The 23,476-nt window shown below is 41.5% G+C and overlaps 2 protein-coding genes across 2 annotated transcripts in view; one reads left to right on the top strand and one right to left on the bottom strand.

Moving 5' to 3' along the window:
- Nucleotides 1–6,683, top strand: part of UPRT (uracil phosphoribosyltransferase homolog) — an 88,366-nt gene extending 81,683 nt beyond the window's left edge. The window contains exons 8-9 of the transcript XR_012850339.1: nt 3,755–3,878; nt 6,564–6,683. The gene's annotated coding sequence lies outside the window, so the exon portion shown is untranslated. The remainder of the gene's footprint in view (nt 1–3,754; nt 3,879–6,563) is intronic.
- ZDHHC15 (zDHHC palmitoyltransferase 15) overlaps nt 1–22,915 on the bottom strand; it is a 67,948-nt gene extending 45,033 nt beyond the window's left edge. The window contains exons 1-6 of the mRNA XM_075835714.1: nt 22,750–22,915; nt 13,676–13,702; nt 11,655–11,749; nt 8,489–8,609; nt 6,957–7,026; nt 3,798–3,830 (exon numbers count right to left, since the gene is read on the bottom strand). Of these exons, the coding sequence (XP_075691829.1) occupies nt 3,798–3,830; nt 6,957–7,026; nt 8,489–8,609; nt 11,655–11,749; nt 13,676–13,702; nt 22,750–22,885 (482 nt within the window). The 5' untranslated portion in view covers nt 22,886–22,915. The remainder of the gene's footprint in view (nt 1–3,797; nt 3,831–6,956; nt 7,027–8,488; nt 8,610–11,654; nt 11,750–13,675; nt 13,703–22,749) is intronic.
- Nucleotides 22,916–23,476: the final 561 nt, after the last annotated feature.

The raw sequence follows: 23,476 nt of genomic DNA, 5'->3' as shown, positions 1-23,476 counted from the left end.
GTTGAGATCTGGTGACTGCGCTGGCCACTCCATTACAGATAGAATACCAGCTGCCTGCTTCTTCCCTAAATAGTTCTTGCATAATTTGGAGGTGTGCTTTGGGTCATTGTCCTGTTGTAGGATAAAATTGGCTCCAATCAAGCGCTGTCCACAGGGTATGGCATGGCGTTGCAAAATGGAGTGATAGCCTTCCTTATTCAAAATCCCTTTTACCTTTTACAAATCTCCCACTTTACCAGCACCAAAGCAACCCCAGACCATCACATTACCACCACCATGCTTGACAGATGGCGTCAGGCACTCTTCCAGCATCTTTTCAGTTGTTCTGCGTCTCACAAATGTTATTCTGTGTGATCCAAACACCTCAAACTTCGATTCGTCTGTCCATAACACTTTTTTCCAATCTTCCTCTGTCCAATGTCTGTGTGCTTTTGCCCATATTAATCTTTTCCTTTTATTAGCCAGTCTCAGATATGGCTTTTTCTTTGCCACTCTGCCCTGAAGGCCAGCATCACGGAGTCGCCTCTTTACTGTAGACGTTGACACTGGCGTTTTGCGGGTACTATCTAATGACGCCAGTTGAGGACCTGTGAGGCGTCTATTTCTCAAACTAGAGACTCTAATGTACTTGTCTTGTTGCTCAGTTGTGCAGCGGGGCCTCCCACTTCTCCTTCTACTCTGGTTAGAGCCTGTTCTTGCTGTCCTCTGAAGGGAATAGTACACACCGTTGTAGGAAATCTTCAGTTTCTTGGCAATTTCTCGCATGGAATAGCCTTCATTTCTAAGAACAAGAATAGGCTGTCGAGTTTCACATGAAAGCTCTCTTTTTCTAGCCATTTTGAGAGTTAAATCGAACCCACAAATTTAATGCTCCAGATTCTCAACTAGCTCAAAGGAAGGTCAGTTTTATAGCTCCTCTAAACAGCAAAACTGTTTACAGCGGTGCTAACATAATTGCACAAGGGTTTTCAAGTGTTTTCTAATCATCCATTAGCCTTCTAACACAGTTAGCAAACACAATGTACCATTAGGACACTGGAGTGATGGTTGCTGGAAATGGGCCTCTATACACCTATGTAGATATTGCATTAAAAACCAGACGTTTGCAGCTAGAATAGTCATTTAGCACATTAACAATGTATAGAGTGTATTTCTGATTAATTTAAGGTTAACTTATCTTCATTGAAAAAAACTGTGCTTTTCTTTAAAAAATAAAGACATTTCTAAGTGACCCCAAACTTTTGAACGGTAGTGTATATATATATATATATATATATATATATATATATATATATATATATTTATTATACAGCTGACATCCACTGCATATGGATCAGGCTCACAGGCTGAGCCAGCTCCATACGCAGGAAATGTCAGCTTGTGTAATTGTGGCCACCGCATCATACATGTACGTCATGATAGGTTAAGGGGTTAAACGCTTTATATGCCATTTACAAGTATGAACTACAGCGGACATCATAGGGACTTTGTGTGCGGTTGTACAGGCTCCACATATGTTCATGAGGCCTTGTAGAGGAGAAGCTGTTGAGAGTTGTAAACTGGCCCATAAGATGCTTATGGTGGTGACATACAGTGAAGGAAATAAGTATTTGATCCCTTGCTGATTTTGTAAGTTTGCCCACTGTCAAAGTCATGAACAGTCTAGAATTTTTAGGCTAGGTTAATTTTATCAGTGAGAGACCGATTATATATATATAAAAAAAAAAAAAAGAAAGTCACATAGTCAAAATTATATATATTTATTTGCATTGTGCACAGAGAAATAAGTATTTGATCCCCTACCAACCATTAAGAGTTCAGCCTCCTCCAGACCAGTTACACGCTCCAAATCAACTTGGTGCCTGCATTAAAGACAGCTGTCTTACATGGTCACCTGTATAAAAGACTCCTGTCCACAGACTCAATTAATCAGTCTGACTCTAACCGCTACAACATGGGCAAGACCAAAGAGCTTTCTAAGGATGTCAGGGACAAGATCATAGACCTGCACAAGGCTGGAATGGGCTACAAAACCATAAGTAAGACGCTGACTGAGAAGGAGACAACTGTTGGTGCAATAGTAAGAAAATGGAAGACATACACATGTACAGGCCCGTCTGAAGTTTGCAAATGAACATCTGGATGATTCTGAGAGTGATTGGGAGGTGCTGTGGTCAGATGAGACTAAAATTGAGCTCTTTGGCATTAGCTCAACTCGCCGTGTTTGGAGGAAGAGAAATGCTGCCTATGACCCAAAGAACACCGTCCCCACTGTCAAGCATGGAGGTGGAAACATTATGTTTTGGGGGTGTTTCTCTGCTAATGGCACAGGACTACTTCACCGCATCAATGGGAGAATGGATGGAGCCATGTACCGTCAAATCCTGAGTGACAACCTCCTTCCCTCCACCAGGACATTAAGAATGGCTCGTGGCTGGGTCTTCCATACAGCCCGAAACATACAGCCCATACAGCCCGAAACATACAGCCAAGGCAACAAAGGAGTGGCTCAAAAAGAAGCACATTAAGGTCATGGAGTGGCCTAGCCAGTCTCCAGACTTTAATCCCATCGAAAACTTATGGAGGGAGCTGAAGATCCGAGTTGCCAAGCGACAGCCTCGAAATCTTAATGATTTACAGATGATCTGCAAAGAGGAGTGGGCCAAAATTCCATCTAAAATGTGTGCAAACCTCATCATCAACTACAAAAAAAGTCTGACTGCTGTGCTTGCCAACAAGGGTTTTGCCACCAAGTATTAAGTCTTGTTTGCCAAAGGGATCAAATACTTATTTCTCTGTGCACAATGCAAATAAATATATATAATTTTGACTATGTGATTTTCTGTTGTTTTTTTTAGATAATCTATCTCTCACCGGTAAAATTAACCTAGCCTAAAAATTCTAGACTGTTCATGACTTTGACAGTGGGCAAACTTACAAAATCAGCAAGGGATCAAATACTTATTTCCTTCACTGTAGATGCTGATATGGTGAAGGGATTACAATAACGACGAGTATTTTCATTATTTGTCCTGGAGTTATTTTTTATAGGCGCTAAAAATAAACATTTAGGCCTCAGTCACACAATGCAGATTTGATGCAGTTTTTAAGCATTTATCCAGCCAAAACCAGGATTGGATCTTAAAGAGGCTCTGTCACCAGATTATAAGTGCCCTATCTTCTACATAATCTGATTGGCGCTGTAATGTAGAGAACAGCCGAGGTTTTTATTTTGAAAAACGATCATTTATGCTAATTAGTTTCTTAATGACCATCTGGCCATGTTTTTGTTTTTTACCAACTGGGCATTGTACAGAGGAGTGTATGACGCTGACCAATCAGCGTCATACACTTCTCATTGTTCCAGCCCATTGTTACAATGTGATTGTGCAGTGAAAGAAGCCGGGCTGGAACAATGAGAAGTGTATGACGCTGATTGGTCAGCGTCATACACTCCTCTGTACAACGCCCAGTTGGTCATTAAGAAACTAATTAGCATAAATTATCGTTTTTCAAAATAAAAACCACTGCTGTTCTCTACATTACAGCGCCGATCAGATTATGTAGGAGATAAGTCACTTATAATGTGGTGACAGAGCCTCTTTAAGAAGGGGGAGTGTAAGTCTTTCCTTTATTTTCCTAGTTTTGGCTGGAAAAAAACCCCAACAAAAATGAACTGCACGGAAAATGCACTGTGTGAACAAGGCTTTGTTTATTATGGATATTCCATGCTAATTGTGTGTTATTTCTGAAGTAATAATATAGATAAACAGAGAAGGAATAATAGATATACATACCAAGGGCAATGATGATCCATCTTCAAGACACACCTGTGAGAAGATGGAAAAAGTCAAACTGGCTGCCAAAAACAGAACAAGGTGGGTGAATGGTGCACAAATGATTGACATTATAAAGCATAAGGAATAAACGGACATAATGCACCCACTTGGATTGTACAGCATAAATGGAGAAAAAAACCAAAACAACATGGTGATCCCGAGCCGGAGTTAAAGAGGCTCTGTCACCAGATTATCAAATCCCTATCTCCTATTGCATGTGATCGGCGCTGCAATGTAGATAACAGTAAAGTTTTTTTGTGTTTTTTTTTAAAAACGATCATTTTTGGCCAAGTTATGAGCAATTTTATATTTATGCAAATGAGCTTTGAAATGGACAACTGGGCGTGTTTTTTTTCGTATTTCCAACTGGGCGTGTATTGTGTTTTTAACAACTGGGCGTGTTTACTTGTTTTACTAACTGGGCGTTGTGAATAGAAGTGTATGATGCTGACAAATCAGCATCATTCACTTCTCATCGTTCCCACCCAGCTTCTTTCACTAAAGACACACAGTGTGACGTCACCCACAGGTCCTTCAACCTTGGCGTCGGTCAGAGAAGATACATCGGCTGAAAGGCGTCCAAAAGGTTAATATGCTAGTCTCTAGGGAGTTTACTATGCTTACCTGCACATGGTGATGCTGCTGAAAATTCAACTGTACGCCTGTGGGGGACGTCACGCTGTGTCTGCAGTGAAAGAAGCTGGCTGGGAGTGATGACGTCACCCACAGGTCCTTCAACCTTGGCGTCGGAAGAGAGAAGACACCACAGCTCCAGGCGTACAGTTGAATTTTCAGCAGCATCACCATGTGCAGGTAAGCATAGTAAACTCTCTAGAGACTAGCATATTAACCTTTTGGACGCCTTTCAGCCGATGTATCTTCTCTAACAGACGCCAAGGTTGAAGGACCTGTGGGTGACGTCACGCTGTGTGTCTTTAGAGAAAGAAGCTGGGTGGAAACGATGAGAAGTGAATGATGCTGATTTGTCAGCATCATACACTTCTATTCACAACGCCCAGTTAGTAAAACAAGTAAACACGCCCAGTTGTTAAAAACACAATACACGCCCAGTTGGAAATACGAAAAAAAACACGCCCAGTTGTCCATTTCAAAGCTCATTTGCATAAATATAAAATTGCTCATAACTTGGCCAAAAATGATCGTTTTAAAAAAAATAAATAAATAAACGTTACTGTTATCTACATTGCAGCGCCGATCACATGCAATAGGAGATAGGGATTTGATCATCTGGTGACAGAGCCTCTTTAAGAAGACACATAGGAGTGGCCAATAGGGAGTGTATACGTATCCTTTAAAAGTGGTAGGTTATATTGGCTGCTTCCACCCTTGTGGCCTTGGCTAAACTACCTAGTTATGCTAGGGTATGACATACAGTACTGTGCAAAAGTTTTAGGCAGTTGTAGAAAAATGCTGCAAAGTAAGAATGCTATCAAAAATAGAAGTGTTAATCTTTTTTTTTTTTTATCAAATTCACAATTTACAAAGTGAATAAACACAAAGAAAAATTGAAATCAATATATGGTGTGACCACCCTTTGCCTTCAAAACAGCAATTCTTCTAGTTGCACCTGCACACAGATTTTGAAGGAAGCCGACAGGGAGCTTGTTTTAAACATCTTGGAGAACTAACCACAGATCTGCTGTGGATGTAGGTTTCTTAAAATGTTTCTGTCTCTTCATGTAATCCCAGACAGACCTGAAGATGTTGAGATCAGGGCTCTGTGGGGGCCATATCATCAATTCCAGGGCTCCTTGTTCTTCTTTACGCTGAAGATAATTCTTAAGGACATTGGCTGTATGTTTGGGGTCGTTGTTCTGCTGCAGAATAAATTTGAAGCCAATCAGACGCCTCCCTGGTGGTTCCGTTTTTTCCTGTATTTCTCAGCATTGAGGAGACCATTAATCCTGACAAAATCCCCAACTCCGTTTGCTGAAACGCAGCCCCAAACTTGCAAGGACCCTCCACCATGCTTCACTGTTGCCTGCAGACAGGCACTCATTATTGTACTACTCTCCAGTCCTTTGGTGAACAAACTGCCTTCTGTTATAGCCAAATATTTTTAATTTTGACTCATCAGTCCAGAGCACCTGATTTTGTGAATAGTTGAGTCACTTGGCCTTGTTTCCATGTCGACTGTATGGCTTTTTGGCTGCAATTCTTCCACGAAGACCATTTCTGGCCAAACTTCTCAGAACAGTACATGGGTGTAACTGGGTCCCACTGGTTTCTGCCCGTTCTGAGCGGATGGCACTGCTGGACATCTTCCGATATCGAAGGGAAGTAAGTATGATGTGTCTGATCTGCTGTACTAAGTTTCCTTGGTCGACCACTGCGATTACTGCGTCACTGTCCTGTATTTGGAGGCCCTCTTGCGGTCAATGTTATGGGGTTCTTGTGGCAGGCGTTTCAAGTTATCATTTTGTGTTCATATTTAGGCTAAGATGGTGCTGAAAATCATGGCAAATCACTGTGAAAGGTGATGGAATTTTTGAAATTGGTAATTTACTGTTGTTGTGTAATCTGAGGTCCCATGCACACAACCGTAGTTTTTATCTGCAATTACGGATCCGTAATTGTGGATAAAATACTGACACATTCATTTCTATCGGCTACGGACACTTTCCTGTATATTTACAGGTGTGTGCCTGGGCCGTAGAAATGAGCTCCAAAAAATAGAACATGTCCTATTTTTTGCATTTACAGATTACTGTGAGCACGGTCGACAAATGATGATGACACTCAGCGGCCCGTCCCTGAAGTATTTACTGACCGTAAATACTGCACGTTCGTGTGCATGGAGCCCAAATCTTATTGGCGCCTTGGCATGTGAGGGAATTACCCAGATACTGTAAGTTATCGAGAACTTGGGATACCCCTGTACTAGGACAAACAGCCAGAAGAAGCTAAAGTTAATGAACCCAATCATAGAAAAGTGTAATGCTTTAGAATAAAATATTTAGGGAGTTTACCATACATAGGTACGTTTATGTAACAAATGTCAAAATCATAAATCCTTCTAGTCTCATAAGTGACTATAATTACCAAATTGAAAGGAAACTACAAAAAATTAAGATCAATAATACACATTTTACTTACATCCCACAGACAGAGCAATGATGGCAGCGATCAGGCTTTACCACCTGGCATCGATCACAAAATCGAATTGCTAAAATAGACAGGAAAAGAAGTCTGTCAGATATAATCTGCATCACTCATACATATACAAAGCCAGTATAAAAACTAGACTGGAGGGGTCATGAAATCATAAAATAGTAAAAAAAAGCATTTATTCCATGAACAACGCGTTTCGAAGTTGGACTGACTTCTGCATCAGGTACATACAGGTGTGAACACGCCTTCGAAACGCTTTGCGTGTGGAATAAATGCTTTTTTACTATTTTATGATTGCATGACCCCTCCACTCTTAAAACCCACTAGTGGCGCACATTCAATCCCGCGTTTGTCCATTTTTTTTATGTTGGATTATCTTACTGGTCCTTGACTCAAGGTCTGCAGGTGGAGCAGCAACCATGCTAATTGGAGGACCGGCGTTACACCGACACGTTCATCCCAGAGCTGTGACTGTTCGTTGCAAAACTCAGTTTGGCGATTACGGTTCCGTCTTAGAGGATCATTTCCATTTATTGCTTATACATATTAGACTATGGAGCGCTTTCCATTCTATTCACGTATGAAAATAAGATCTCCACATAACCTTCTGTAACTGTTCAGTAAGTTTGGAACGCAAAAAATTATTAACTTATGATCTGACATATTAAAAAAGGGAGCTGCCTATCTGTACCAAATTCAATGAAATTTTTTTTAAAGTGTCTCGCTTGTTATTTCTTTCCCTGTGACCCTCAATGCTCATACCATTAGTAGTTCAGCCTCTTTATAAAGACCTCATGTTAGAATGTTAAAAAAATAAATAAAAAAAAAGGATTATGGAATGGATATTATTCAATGACATCAATGCAAACATACCTATGCAAATGACTCATTACATTATTATGCAAACAATGGAATAGACGTGTGTTTTTCCCATTGTTCACCAAGATCAAACCTAATATTTAAAATGTCACTACAGATACGGATGTAGATTACTTGACACTTACTAAATTTAAATGGGTTACATTAGAAATACATTAGGTGGACATTCTGAGAGGGAATTAAAAGAACACCAGGGGGCGCCATAAACAGATGTGACAGCTATATCTCGACACAGAAGCATTTTTTTTTCCTAAATTATTCCAATTGAGAAATTGTTATGTTTTGTGTGATCGAACAATTAAATCGTGAGACAACCCCTTTAAGACATAAAAGGCCTTCACATTTATTTCTGCTTATTTTTTGTCACGGACAATCATACAGTCAGTATAGAAACAACATTGGCTATCGAATGGTGAAGGGTTGAGATACATCTCAGAATAATAATAGTGAATGACCTTTAATGGTTTTCAGTTCCGAGCCAAAAGTTTAAAAAAAATCAATAAGCTAATAAACCAGAGTGTTCTAAAAAAAAAAAAAAAAAAAAAAAAACCAGATCTCCGATTTACAATAAGAATATAAAAAGCAACCATAATATAGTATTTTATAGGGCCGGTTTACACCATGCATGGATTACTGACCTCCACTCCCTGTGCGCGTGTAAACTGGCAACATCTTTGCAAACTCAGCTAAAATCTGTCGCTGAACCTCTGGATGCTCCTCATTGTCATAACGCTCCTTCTCCGCGTAGGGCAGCAGAAACTGAAAATACAAATTATATATACTTGCTCTGTGCACATACATATGATATAGATTATAGAAAAGGCTTGTGCCAAGAAAAATGACGTTTAAGCTCATGGTACCCAATTCACACCATGCAGTTTTGGCCTCTGAATTCCATGATGCCTGATGTACAGGTTTTCAAATAAAAATGTATAAGACACCGTTCACACATGGATGAGAGAACCATGCAGATTATAGGACTTGCTGCAGTTTATTTTGTTAAATCACAAGCCTCATCCTTGGCATATTAATGGCAATTTTTCCCCTCATTGACTTTGATTTTGCAGCTTGGTTACAAAGGGCAGTTTTTCCACTTTTCATTTGCACGAATATATTATATACGTAAATTAATCTTCTAGGTCAGTGACAGGGAGAGTACTAGCACAATATACCTGCAGTTATGAGAGACAATAATAGCAGTTTATCATAATCCTGCTACATTATTTTAATGACCAGATGAGTGTCTCATAGGGTTTACACATTTTGCCACAGAAATTATGTTATACTACACAGTTTTATCACCTCCTGCCTTCATACAATTACATTAGGGCAGGTTCACACATGCAGCCTATCATTTATTTTACACTGCTCCAATATGGGAGCTGGTGCGGTGATCAGATGATCTTGTACGGGGAACCGTGCAGCGGCTGCTAAAAGGGAAATGTAGTACGACATGGCTGCAATTCAGATGAAAGCCCATCTACGTAATACAGGAACGGCCTGAGGCCACCAGAGCCTCTGCTTGCTAGGCAGGTCCTTGATGACATCCCTATGTCCTAATAAGGAGTCGGGACTACCTCTTTAAGGCTTTTATGCCTTTTCCCCCCATACTTCAAGATGCTGCGTGTGTGTTTTTGTTGCATTTTCCCAATATTGACTTCAATGGGGAAAAGCCACAATATAGAAAAACTGTTTTCCATAGAAACAGTTGTAGGAGAATTTCCTAGAACTACGTTGTTTAAAAAAAACACATGAATATCTCCTTAACTTACCTATAAGGAAACATGTATAGCAATTTCCTAACAGATATTTTTAATCCAAATCCCTTACTTGTAGGGGTTTTCCCATTTTAGACATTTATGGCATATCCCGTGGATATGCCATAAATGTCTGGTAAGTGCTGGTCCCAGAGCTAGGACCACTATCTATCTGGAGAATGTGGGTCCCCCGACCCCATCCCCACCTGGTGGAGTGGTGGCCACAGTGGAGAGGTGGCCAAGATTCCGAAAACAGTTGAGCACGTTGTGCTACGCTGTTTCTGTGACCATCATTCACTTTTATGAAAGTTACGAAAACAGCGTAGCTCAGCGAGCTTGGCCAGCGGCCACTTCACCAGCTGTGGACAAGGAACCCTGTTTTTTAGATAGATGCAGGTCCCAGCTCTGGTACCTGCACCTATCAGACATTTAAAGCAGATCCTGTAGATATGCTACACACCAGGATTCGTCATTCCTACTCCGTCAGAGAAGCAGACCAACGTAAATACCGGAAACACCGGTTCTGTTGCACGACGGACACCACCAGTGGCCGACGGAAGCCATTGCCTTTAAAGGGCCCTGTCGGGGTGTCCGTGGTTTTAGCGCAAACAATAGCACAGCATGATATGCTATTGTTTCCGGTATTGACAGCCGGATCTGCGACGGAGGCCCCTAATGTAACCTCCAACGCAGATGTGAACAAGGCCTTAGGCTCCCTGCACACGACCGCGCCCGTAATCACTGTCCGTGATTACGTGCAAGGCCCATATAATGTATGGGAGCACAGTCCGTAAAAAGCAAAAAATAGGACATGTCCTATCTTTTCTGGAGCCTTTCTACGGCAGACACCTTCCCGTAAATATACAGGAAGGTGTCCGTGGGCAATAGAAGTGAATGGGTCCGTAATTACGGATGAATTCTATGTTCGTGTGCATGGGGCCTTATTCAGAAACTTGTCAGGGCTTCATCAGGGAAAAAAACTGCCGATTTTGAATCACGTCTCATGCACACGACCGTTGTGCCACTTGGGCCATTTTTGACGGCATCCAAGTGGCACCCGATAGTCTTCAGGGACCCATTCACTTTAGCGGGTGAATCGGGTCCATGAAAAATGGTCCAAGTCTCCGATCCGAGGAAAGATAGAACATGTCCCATCTTTCCTCGGATCACTGACGGGACTTGGACAGCACACACGGTCAAGTGCATGAGGCGTCAGAGGTCAATCAGGATTGTGTCAGAGTGCGTTCAGTGTGTCAGTTTTTTCCGGTCCGTGTTGCATTAGTAATCATCAGCTTTTCATGTCAGTGAAAACCTGATGCTGCTCTGTCTGGTATTACTTTCTGCTTTCTTTTCGGCATCTGCTAGCAATCCATCAGTGAAAAACTGACCGCACTTGGATGGTATCCGTGTGTTGCCTGTTTTTTTCACAGACCCATTGACTGGGCGAATCAGACCAAACTACTGCATGCTGCGATTTTGCAAAAAATCAGACATGTGAATTCGCCCACTGACTTTAATGCGTCAGTGTCTCTCAGTTGTACACTCGGACAACACATGGATGTGAACATCGTTCGTCTGAATAATGCCTCATGCACACAATAGTGTGCGCTGACCGGAACCAGTTCGTGATCCGTGGAAAGTCGGCTACGTTTTCACTAACGGACCTGTGCAAACTAAATCGGGTGCTACTCAGATGTAAAAAACGGCCTGAGTGGCACTTTGTTGTGTGCAACTGCACTAAGGCCTAAATGTCTAAGATGGAAATTCCTCTTTAAAATGTGATAAATTGCAGTTGCTCTTAAAGCAGCTAAAAAGATAGAATTGGGGTGAGGTCTGGTATTCGGTAAATTTAGGACATTACAGTGACTTCCTACTCATACACAGAATACAGGTGCTATAAAAGTGGCCACTGGAAGCTAGATTTTCCTTTAACCAATGAAGGAATTGGTATAAATGCAGTTCACTCACATATAATTGCAGAATTACCATAGATGAACCTTTGCTTTGACACATCTGTAAGAAGCAGTTTAAAGAGCGGGTACCTTACCTTTTTTGTTGGCTGCTTTGGAAGGGTGAAAATTGCTTTCCAATAAGTCCAAACAAAAAGCAGGAAAACTATGTGAAAGACGAACAGGTAGACCGCTGCCAATGTAAGGACAGAGAACATTACTAAGTGACCGCAGACGACCGGAACATGAAGTGGTTTACAACTCGTTAGAAGCAGAATATGTATGCAGCTTGTAACGATTTAGAGCCCGACAATACACATGCCAAAAAAAGAACAGATTTTAATGCCAATATTTGAAATGGAACTGGGATATCTGGAGGGTCCCATATCTGCTTCATTTCAGTCCAAACGAAGATACTAAATGTTACATATTTCACCAGTGTATATTGCAACTTAAAGCGGCCGTCCGGTGTCAGGACAAAATTATAAATGTGATGGGGTATAGGGAGTAATATTACCTGATACCCTCCAGTTGTGCCCCTCTGCCATGGATCTGCCGTTTTAGGGTCCTCTCTGTGTGGTCTCAAAATGACCACAGCGCGAGTCTAATCCATCGGTTCACAGACTGGACAGAACTGTCCACGTGAGCAGCGCTGGCCATTCCAAGAACCATGGGAGTGTCTCAGAAGCGCTGCAGCCATTTTAAGACAGCACAGTGGGTACCCTAAAACGGCGGATCCACAGCAGGGGCACAACTGGAGGGCATCAGGTAATATTACTTCACATACGCCATCAAAATGACAATATTGTCCCGGCCCCAGAGAGTCGCTTTAAGGGCAATAGAAACCTCTGGTGCCCTTTTTTTTTATATAGAATTTGTATTTTGTGATACAAAAAATTAGCTTTGTTTCTGTTCTGCAGCTTCTAGTTATCCACGGTACATAGTAGCTGCAGAACAACACTGTCAAGTTAATAGGAGCAGACCTGCAGCTCTGCAGCACGGCCGCTATGCACGGAGCCAACTGCTTCCGGGCTCCGTACATAGCATTATGTGCCACAACATCCGGCACCCGCAGGCCACCGGAGCGGCTTATCGGTGCGGGGTCCGGGTGTCTGACCCGCACCGATGACCTACGCGGTGAAAATGTAATCAGTTGTCAGAAGGTGGACAATCCCTTTAACAAATAAAAACATAAATAGCGCAACATGCTAAGTGTAGTACGGAGTACATGAAAGAATTTTAGCTTTACTCATTCAAAAATAGAAGCCACCCACTGATAAAAGCAAAAATGTATATAAAGCAGAGAGAATAGGTCAGTGGAACCAGTCACAGTCACATTCCAGGCACTTATGGCGCTTCCTGTATAAATAAGTCTGATGGGAGCAGATTTATTTTATAGTATATATATTACAATCATATATACAGTGCTAACATGACAACATTGTGTCTGACATTTATCTTCTGCCACACACAAAGGCTTCCTCGTGTCATTAGGAAAAGATCGGATTAAAAACAAAAAAACTAAGAAACAATATAACTTCTTGCAAACTTAGGCCTCATGCACACGACCGTAGCGGTGTGCACAGTCCGTGATTACGGCACAGATGGCCCGAGGAGTGTCACCCGCGCACAAAAGAGTGCATTGAGTTTAAGGTTTCCGGACCACAAATGCGGCACGTAAAATGACATGTCCAATTTTTTTGCCGCTCCGGGCAATGCATGGACCGTGGAAACCACAGTCCTGTGCATTGGCCCATAGGCTATAATGTGCCCTATACTATCCACAATTGCAGCTCTGCAATTGTGGATAGTATGCGGATGCAAATGCACACTTGTGTGCATGGGGCCTTAATGTCTGTATGAGCAGTTTTTGGTGAAATGTTGGGTGTTTATTTTAAAAACTTACATATGGTTTGTGCTACAAATTTTAAAAAAATTGCAGCCTGGTCTCATCATACAGCGCACAACCGAATTATGTGGGTGGGAGTTTAAATGTTTTTGTTGTTTTATCGGTCACATGCAGAAATATATCGGTATTATGACATGAAGAGCACAGGTAGGTATCACATATAGGTACTAGAAGATTACTATGTGATGAGACAAACATGGATCCACTTACCTTTTTCCCAAGTATTTGTTACAGTCACTGTAAAGAAAGAAAAAAATATCAGAAAAGAAGACTTTAACCCTTTCAAGACCGAGCTCATTTTGACCTTCATGACCAGCCCCATTTTCTCAAATCTGACATGTGTCTCTTTATGTGGTAATAACTCCGGAATGCTTTTGCCTATCCAAGCGATTCTGAGATTGTTTTCTCGTGACATATTGTACTTTATGTTAGTGGAAAAATTTGGTCAATAAATTCATTGCTTATTTGTGAAAAACACCAAAATTTAGAGAAAATTTGCAAAAATTATGATTTTTCTCATTTTAAATGTATCTGCTTCTATAACAGATAGTAGTAATACCACACAAAATAGTTACTATTTTCTATAGTCCATATGTCTACTTTATATTTGCATAGTTTTTTTAACATTATTTTATTTTTCTAGGACTTTACAACGTTTAGAACTTTAGCAGCAATTTCTCACATTTTCAAGAAAATTTCAAAAGGCCATTTTTACAGGGACCAGTTTAGTTCTGAAGTGGCTTTGAGGGCCTTATGTACTAGATAGACCCCATAAATCACCCCATATTAAAAACTGCACCCCTCAAAGTATTCAAAACAGCATTCAGAAAGTTTCTTAACCCATTAGGTGCTTCACAGGAATTAAAGCAAAGTAGAGGTGAAATTTACAACATTTTTTTTTTTTTGCTGAAATTAATTTGTAATACATTTTTTTTTGTAACACAGAAGGTTTTACCCGAGAAATGCAACTCAATATTTATTGTCCAGATTCTGCAGTTTTTAGAAATATCCCACCTGTGGCTCTAGTGTGATAATGGACTGAAATACCGGCCCCAGAAGCAAAGGAGCACCTAGTGGATTTTGGGGCCTCCTTTTTTTAGAATATATTTTAGGCACCATGTCAGGTTTGAAGAGGTCTTGTGGTGCCAAAACAGTGGAAATCCCCCAAAAGTGAGACTGTTTTGGAAACTGCACCCCTCAAGGAATTTATCTAGGGGTATAGTTAGCATCTTGACCCCACAGGTATTTTGCTATATTTATTGGAGTTTGTCTGTGAAAGTGAAAATCTACTTTTTTTCTGAAAAAATATAAAAAAAATATTATATTTGCAAGGAATAAAGATTAAAAAGCACCCCAGAACTTGTAAAGCTACTTCTCCCGATTACGCCAATACCCCATATGTGGTACTAAACTGCTGTTTGGACCCACGGCAGAGCTCAGAAGTGAAGGAGCGCCATTTGGATTTTGAAGCGCAGATTTTGCTGGATTGGTTTTCAGTTCCATGTCGCGTTTGCAACGCCCTGGAGTAAGCAAAACCGTGGAATCCCCCCAAAACTGACCCCATTTTGAAGACTACACCCCTCAAGGAATTGTTCTAGGGGTATAGTTAGCATTTTGACCCCACAGTTTTTTTGCTGAATTTAGTGGAATTTAGTGGAATTAGGCCATGAAAATGAAAATCTACATAGAAATGTTTAATTTTTACAATGAATAAAGGAGAAAAATTACGCCAAAATTTGTAAAGCAATTTGTCCTGATTACAGCAATACGCCATATGTGGTAATAAACTGCTGTTTAGACCCACGGCAAGACTCAGAAGGGAAGGAACAATATTTGGCTTTTGGAGCTAAAATTTAGCTGGAATGGTTTTCGGGTGTCATGTCGCATATGCAAAGCCCCTGAGGTACCAAAACAGTGGAAACCTCCCAAAAGTCCCTTTAGGGGACTGGAACGAGCGATCATTAGGTTGCTGGTACAATACACTGCAATACTAATGTATTGCAGTATAATGTCATTTTACAGGCTCCTGTAACAGCGCGATCACTGTTCCTGTCCGTTAGTCCCGGGTGTCAGCTGTAATACACAGCGGACACCTGCAGAATATGGAGCGTGCACAGCGCATGAGCCCGCTCCATAAATAACCCCTCGCACCACGACATGCTATTAAGTCGTGGTGCGCCAAAGCGTTAATGCGCAGCGGATGGTGCAAGGTGAAAATTAACATTTTACACTGATGTGCCATTTTAATGCACAATATATTGTGCCCAGTTTGTGCCACTGAAGACAAATACCTCATACAATGTTGAGCGGGTTCTCCCGGATATAAAATGTCATATATGTGGACGTAAGCTGGTGTTTGGGCACGCTGTGGGGCTCAGAAGGGAGGGAACGCCATTTGGCTTTTGGAGCGCAGATTTTGCTTGGTAGTTTTTCTGTTTTGGGTTTCGCTGGTATTTCAGTTTATAATGTGGGGGCATATGTAATCTGTGCGGAGAACATCAGGGCATAATAAGAGGGTATAATAATGGTGTAAATAAATAATAATCCGCAGATATGTGGCCGGTGTCGCACTGATAAATGGCGCCCGATCTTATCCGCTTTTGGAACACTCTACACTTTTTTATTTTTTCACCACCGGAGCTGTGTGAGGGCTTATTTGTTGCGGGACAATCTGTACTTTTCATTGGTACCATTTTAGGGTACATGTGATTTTTTTTAATCACTTTTTATTGGATTTTTTTGGAAGCAAAGTGACAAAGAAACATAAATTCGGACAATGAAATTTTACTTTATTCTGCGGGTCGATACGATTACGGCGATACCAGATGTATATAGGTTTTTTATGTTTTGCAGCGTTTGCGCAATAAAATCACTTTGATAAAATAATTTATTTTCTGTGTCCCCATATTCTGAGAGCCATAACGTTTTTATTTTTCCGTCCAAAAAGCGGTGTAAGGGCTTGTTTTTTGCGGGACGGGTTGTAGTTTTTATTGGTACTATTTTGGGGTACATGCGACTTTTTGATCACTTTTTATTCTATATTTTGGGAGGGTTGATGACCCAAAAAAAAGTGATTCTGACTGTCTTTTAATTATTTTTTTTGCGGTGTTCACCATGCGGGAAAAATAATATTATAGTTTTATAGTTTGGGTCGTTACGAACGCGGTGATACCAGATATGTGTACTTTTTTTTTAACATTTTCATTTTATTCCTATAATAAAAGACTTATTATAGGAAAAAAAGCATTCTTTTTTTTTGTAACTTTTATAACTTGTTTTTACACTTTTATAAAACTTTTTTATTACTTTATTTTTTACTTTTTACTTGAAGACTGGCAGCACTGATCACTGCTATAATACATTACACTACCTAGGTAGTGTAACGTATTATGAACTGTCAGTGTGACGCTGAGAGTCACACTGACAGGAAGCTTATGAGAACCAGCATCCGGCTGGTTCTCATAGGCTGCTGTGCATGGCAGACCCGGGGGCCGTTATATGGCCCCCGGTTCTGCCTTGTAACCGACTGCAGCACCAGCAATCGGTCCCCGGGAAACTTTCCAGTTCGTTGCTACAACACACTTTCCCTGCGATCACATGACCGGGACCTGAACTAATCAGGTCCCGATCATATCTCCGGGGACCAGAGGCAGGTGATAACAGCGCGATCCGGGTGTCAGCGCTACTCTGAGACACCCGGATCGCGCTTTTAACACCCACCGTGAATTCACGTCGGCGCTGCACAGAGCCCAGCAAATGCCGACGTGAATATACAGTGGGCGGTCGGGAAGCGGTTAAATAATGAAAGTAAAAGAATGAAGTTATGTGTACTAGATTCCAGAGATGGGACATTGATCCAGAGGATGTATACCGATTGCCATATTTAGAGTCAAGGAGGAATTTTTCTCCCGAATGGGGCAATTGGAATTTGCCTTCCTCTGGATGAACATAGTTGGATTGGATTATACAGTAGATTGGACTTGATGGACCGGTGTCTTTTTATTAACGGCTTAACTATCAGCACAACACCACCCGGTGAGCAAGGTCCAATCCAGGGCCAGACTGGCCATCTGGCTCTTCAGGCAAATGGGTTGGTGAACAGTGGGGCTGGTTGGCTGCCACCCACACCGTCCTTATTACTTATAGCTACGGACTAAAATCTATTCATTCTGGGTATCTGGTCCAGCTCATGACAAGGGGTAGAAGAGGGATTAGGTCGGCTGCCTCTATACTGTACAATCAAGCAGCAAAAAGGAAGCTGCGTTTCCTCTCCCCAGAAAGAAAGCGCCTGCCATTAAGCCCAGCATTAGTTAGTTCAATGTTAAAGGGAAGGCGTCATGATTTTTTTTATTTATTATTATTATATTGCTTTTAATATGATATTAACATCAATTTTATTTATTTGTGTCCTCATGTTCTACTTTTTACTGTGTTTTTACTTTTACTTCTCTATGGGTGCTGCTATTTTTTTTTTCATCTCTGTATGTGACACATACAGAGATGCTATACGGCACATACAACCCCATAGAGAATGCGAACGGGAGGCGTTCGATTCTCAGAAGCGTGCACCGCTGTGTGGCAACGGCGCATGCGCCGCTCCCACACAGATCAAAACAAAGCTCGTTTGTAGAGCGAAATCCGGCCATGTGTGTAAAAAACGGCCATGAAAAAGAAGTGCAGGTCACTTCTTTGGACGTTTTTGGAGACGTTTTTCATAGACTCTATTGAAAATGGCTCCAAAAACGTCCGTAAAAAAAACGCCAGTGGCTTAAAAAACATCTGAAAATCAGGAGAAGTTTTCCCTTGAAAACAGCTCCGTATTTTCAGATGTTTTGTTTTTTTATAATTTATATTTTTATTATTTTTTTTCCAAAACATAACATATATTTAGTCAGAAGTGGACTATCACATCAACACAATAGCCATGACATTGGCAAACAATACAATACAAACGTATATTTTATGCAATAGTACACAAATTGTAAAGAATTCATTAAAAAAAGGAAACTAACAAACATACAAAAGCAGAACAAAAATCTAAAATTCAAAGTTTGGCTGCTGATACTACGAAAAAGGGCTGTCAAAAGTTTATCAAATGTCGTTTAGCATTGACACCCCCGTTATTAACCCTTTAACGCCGAAGGACGGCTATATCAGTCCTCAGCAGCTGCTAGTTCGCGCAGGAGGACGGATATATCCGTCCTGTGATGGCGCGGGTGCTGCCACTGTACCCATGGAGGCATGGCCTAATAGATTGCCTGTCAGTTTTACACTGACAGGCAATAATGCTTTGGTATACTGAGTATACCAAAGCAATATATATGTGATCGGCAGATCGCATGGTGAAGTCCCCTGGTGGGACAAAAAAAATAAATGTAAATCAGTTAAATAAAGTTTGTGAAAAAACAATAAAATAAATTACAGTCAAAATCAAATAAAACTACTTTTTTTGCCCAAAAAGTGGCTTTATTTAGTAAAAGTGTCAAAACAAATAACACATGCACATATATCGTATCCCCGCGATCGTAACAACTTGAACACTAAAATGAACACATTAATTAAACCGCCGGATGAACGGCGTCCAAAAAAACGCAAAAAACTACGGCAAAATTCTCTCCTTTCTCCCATTCCCCCCATAAAAAATTTAATAAAAGTTAATCTATAAGTCCTATGTACCCCAAAATAGTACTAATGAAAACTACACATTGGCCCGCAAAAATCAAGCCCACATACGGCCACAGACGGAAAAATAAAAAAATTACGTCTCTTGGAATGCGGCGATGCAAAAACAGGTAATTTTTTTATAAAAGGCTTTTTATTGTGCAAACGTAGGAAAACATATAAAACCTTTACATATTTGGTATCCCCGTAATCGTGCCGACCCATAGAATAAAGTTAACATGTTATTTACGCTGCATAGTAAACGGCATAAAACCAATGAAACACAGCGCCAATGCAGGGGAAGAGGATATTAAATAATGTAAAATAGAGGACAGAAATGCAAAAGTAGCTTTCCAAAAGTTGAATACAAATGGACAATTCCACCAAACATGCATGAATTACCTGGCATACCACAATTTCTCCAACACAAGAAGAGTTAAAGAGGCTCTGTCACCAGATTTTGCAACCCCTATCTGCTATTGCAGCAGATCGGCGCTGCAATGTAGATTACAGTAACGTTTTTATTTTTAAAAAACGAGCATTTTTGGCCAAGTTATGACCATTTTTGTATTTATGCAAATGAGGCTTGCAAAAGTCCTACTGGGCGTGTTTAAAGTAAAAGTCCAACTGGGCGTGTATTATGTGCGTACATCGGGGCGTTTTTACTTCTTTTACTAGCTGGGCGTTCTGACGAGAAGTATCATCCACTTCTCTTCAGAACGCCCAGCTTCTGGCAGTGCAGACACAGCCGTGTTCTCCAGAGATCACGCTGTGACGTCACTCACAGGTCCTGCATCGTGTCGGACGAGCGAGGACACATCGGCACCAGAGGCTACAGCTGATTCTGCAGCAGCATCGGCGTTTGCAGGTAAGTCGATGTAGCTACTTACCTGCAAACGCTGATGCTGCTGCAGAATCATCTGTAGCCTCTGGTGCCGATGTGTCCTCGCTCGTCTGACACGATGCAGGACCTGGGGAAGTGACATCACGGCGTGATCTGCCAGAAGCTGGGCGTTCTGAAGAGAAGTGGATGATACTTCTCGTCAGAACGCCCAGCTAGTAAAAGTAGTAAACACGCCCCGATGTACACACATAATACACGCCCAGTTGTACTTTTACTTTTCAACACGCCCAGTTGGACTTTTACTTTTCAACACGCCCAGTTGGACTTTTGCAAGCCTCATTTGCATAAATACAAAAATGGTCATAACTTGGCCAAAAATGCTCGTTTTTTAAAAATAAAAACGTTACTGTAATCTACATTGCAGCGCCGATCTGCTGCAATAGCAGATAGGGGTTGCAAAATCTGGTGACAGAGCCTCTTTAAATTTAGCCATCAACGCTGGAGTGCTGTACCATCGGAGCAGAATTTTATGCGCTATTTCCCTGTGGCTATCACCTTTAGGCCTTTTTAACACAATCGTGTGCGTTTTGCGCACGAAAAAAACACGGCGCCGCCATCATTATGACACTCCGTTTGGATGTTTGTAAACAGAAAAGCACGTGGTGCTTTTCTGTTTTCATTCATCCTTTTCACCGCTGTTGCGCGAATTACACTGTTCGCACGGAAGTGCTTCCGTGTGACATACGTGGTTTTCACGCACCCATTGACAGCGCACAAATATAGAACATGTCGTGAGTTTTTTGCAACGGACTCACGTTGCACAAAATTCACGGACTGTCTGCACTGCCCCATAGACTATTATAGGTCCGTACGACACGCGTGAAAAACACGCGCGTTGCAGACGAATCACACGCTTGTGTAAACGAGCCCTAAGGCTGGATTCACACGAGCATATTACGTCCGTAATGGACGGAACGTATTTCGTCACTAATCCCGGACCGAACACACTGCATACTTATGTACGACGCTACGAGTCCTTGCCTCGCTGCAGGACAACTGTCCCGTACTGTAATCATGTTTTCAGTACGGGACAGTAGTTCCACGGAGAGGCAGGGACTCCTAGCATCGTACATAACTATGATGCTAGGAGCCCGGCTCCCTGCACTGTGTTCGGTCCAGGATTAGTGGCTGAAATACGTTCCGTCCATTATGGACGTAACATGCTCGTGTGAATCCAGCCTTAGAGATCCTGGAGGTCCAATTCATTGCCGAGTACCATTCCGGCAGAGTGATAACCAAGTTTAGTTCTTTCTCCCATTTAAGTAAATACGCTGGTTTAATTAAAGTTTGAGGTCTGGAAATAGTAGAATAAAACATAGAGATGCTCTTTGGCTTAGGCTTTGCAGAGTTGAAGGTCACAAATGCACTAATCGGAAATATCGGCCCCTCTAGCTGCCTAGAACTCAAAATATGACGCATCTGAAAATATTTATACATGTCTTGGGAAGGTAGATCATATTTTTTGTACCAAACTATTAAAGGGTAACCTTGTCTTGAATTCATAGATTGCCGACACTTTCCCTCCCTGCCGCTTCCCACTTAGACACGTTTAACTCCGGTGTCCCTTGAAAACAGCTCCGTATTTTCAGATGTTTTTGGTTAAGCGTGTGAACATAGCCTTATTGCTTACATGCAGAAGCTGAAATCCTGTCCTGAAAAAAAAGTCCAACTGCCACGCGCGCACAACCCATTACTAAATTACACCGCTGTGTTACTTGATTTTGGATTTACCGACAGAGACCTTTATAACTGTGAGGAATTGAAACACTTTTTAAAGAAGCCGTCCTAGAAAAACTCTTTGCTCTTCCAAGCAGAACTGCTATAATGAATAAACGTCTTTAAATGGCGCATCCGTATAAAAATATTGGAGAATGGCAGCTGCCATGAAGCTAATTTATAAATATAAATTTACAGAAATTGTTGCGCTGACTGATTGACATCACGAGCACCTATGTCTATGAAGACGACACCGCGGGACGTATTTCGCAATACCGGCACGCCGCGGATCGTATGTAAGCGCAGTATAGCACGCGCCATATTCATCCACCTAGAATACAATGCAGCTACTGAGATACACCAGGTTGTAAATGGAAACGTGGTTGATATTTTGGGGGTACGTAAATTGTACTTTATGCCCAAGTGTCAGTAAAGTGTCAGGAAACCTGGTAAATGTTGTATTCAGCCTGAACACCATTCTCTTCACTACATTTCCTCTAGAAATCTGAGTGCATTGATAAATATGACAATGGCCCGGAGCATTGAGGAGCAGAACAAGTCCCGTGACACTGTACATGTGATTCGCAGTTTATGGAGCAGTTTTTTGCTTTTGGATTCTTACAGAGATTCTTCATATCACTCCATGGGAAAGAATGAAAATAAAATTGCCCCAATCGTTTGACATCACAGAAGACCCTGGTCGGAGTTGCAGGTCACCTGCATCTGTAATATAGGATCGTGCTCTACACTGCCAACCTATGGCCGCTTCTATTCTTATCTAGATCATTCCTAAGACACAGCCAAGATCTAACAATGTATCCAGCAGTCCTATAGAACCGTATACACAGTGACAATCCACAGCCGTATACGGAGGTCCTGCCTAGAAGAAGACGTCCTGACACGTCCTCCTTACACTCCGGCTGCTGGGAGTGGATAAACAAACATTCCTAAACACATAAGACTATGTAACCATCTCCGAGCCTTGTATTCAGCCTCTACTCACCCAGGCACAGCTCCCACACGTATGCGTAATACGACCACAGCACCACGGAGGAGATAACGACAACCGGCACCCATGATAACACCCGCTGGCAGCACCTTAGCCCTCTGGACAGGGCCATCCTGCAACTAGACTGCATCCTGCTCTATGCGATCGGCGCTCGTCGGAACGAGACTTCCAGTTCGACATTCGATTATTCAAGGCGAGGCACATGCGTGGTTTCTAGAATCTGCGGCTTAGCGCCACCTGGTGGTTGCATGCATTTTCTGCAAATATTTGACTTTCTTTAAAGTTATGAATTAGAATTTGCAGTTTTTATGCAGCTTTTGTTCCAAGCAAAGACACAGCTTTCTCCACATTTAGACGAATATTCCCTTTATCAGATGTCCATGTATTTAAACTAAATATATGTGCGCAGATATTTTGTTCTCATGAATCCTTTGTTTTAGGGGCACTAAAAAGACAATGTAGGGCATTTTCCGGCCACTGTATGCGCTATGTGTGCAATGTATGGCACTAACTGGACACTACGCTTTAAATAGGATTGCATTGCATTGGCTGGGCACTGTATGCACTATGTACAGCATCTGGGCAACGTATGGCACTAACAGGGCAGTATTTGGGCACTCTGCACTAGGTGGGCACTATGTGGTACTGCTTGGGCTGTGTATTGTACTAATTTTGCACTACTTGTATTATGTTAAAAATGCATTTATCATTTATATGAGCA

This window comes from Rhinoderma darwinii, chromosome 8 (genome assembly GCF_050947455.1).
Source record: "Rhinoderma darwinii isolate aRhiDar2 chromosome 8, aRhiDar2.hap1, whole genome shotgun sequence".
Taxonomy (NCBI): Eukaryota; Metazoa; Chordata; class Amphibia; order Anura; family Rhinodermatidae; genus Rhinoderma; species Rhinoderma darwinii.
The sequence above is the reverse complement of the archived record's forward strand: the minus strand, read 5'-3'. Positions and strand labels throughout refer to the sequence as shown.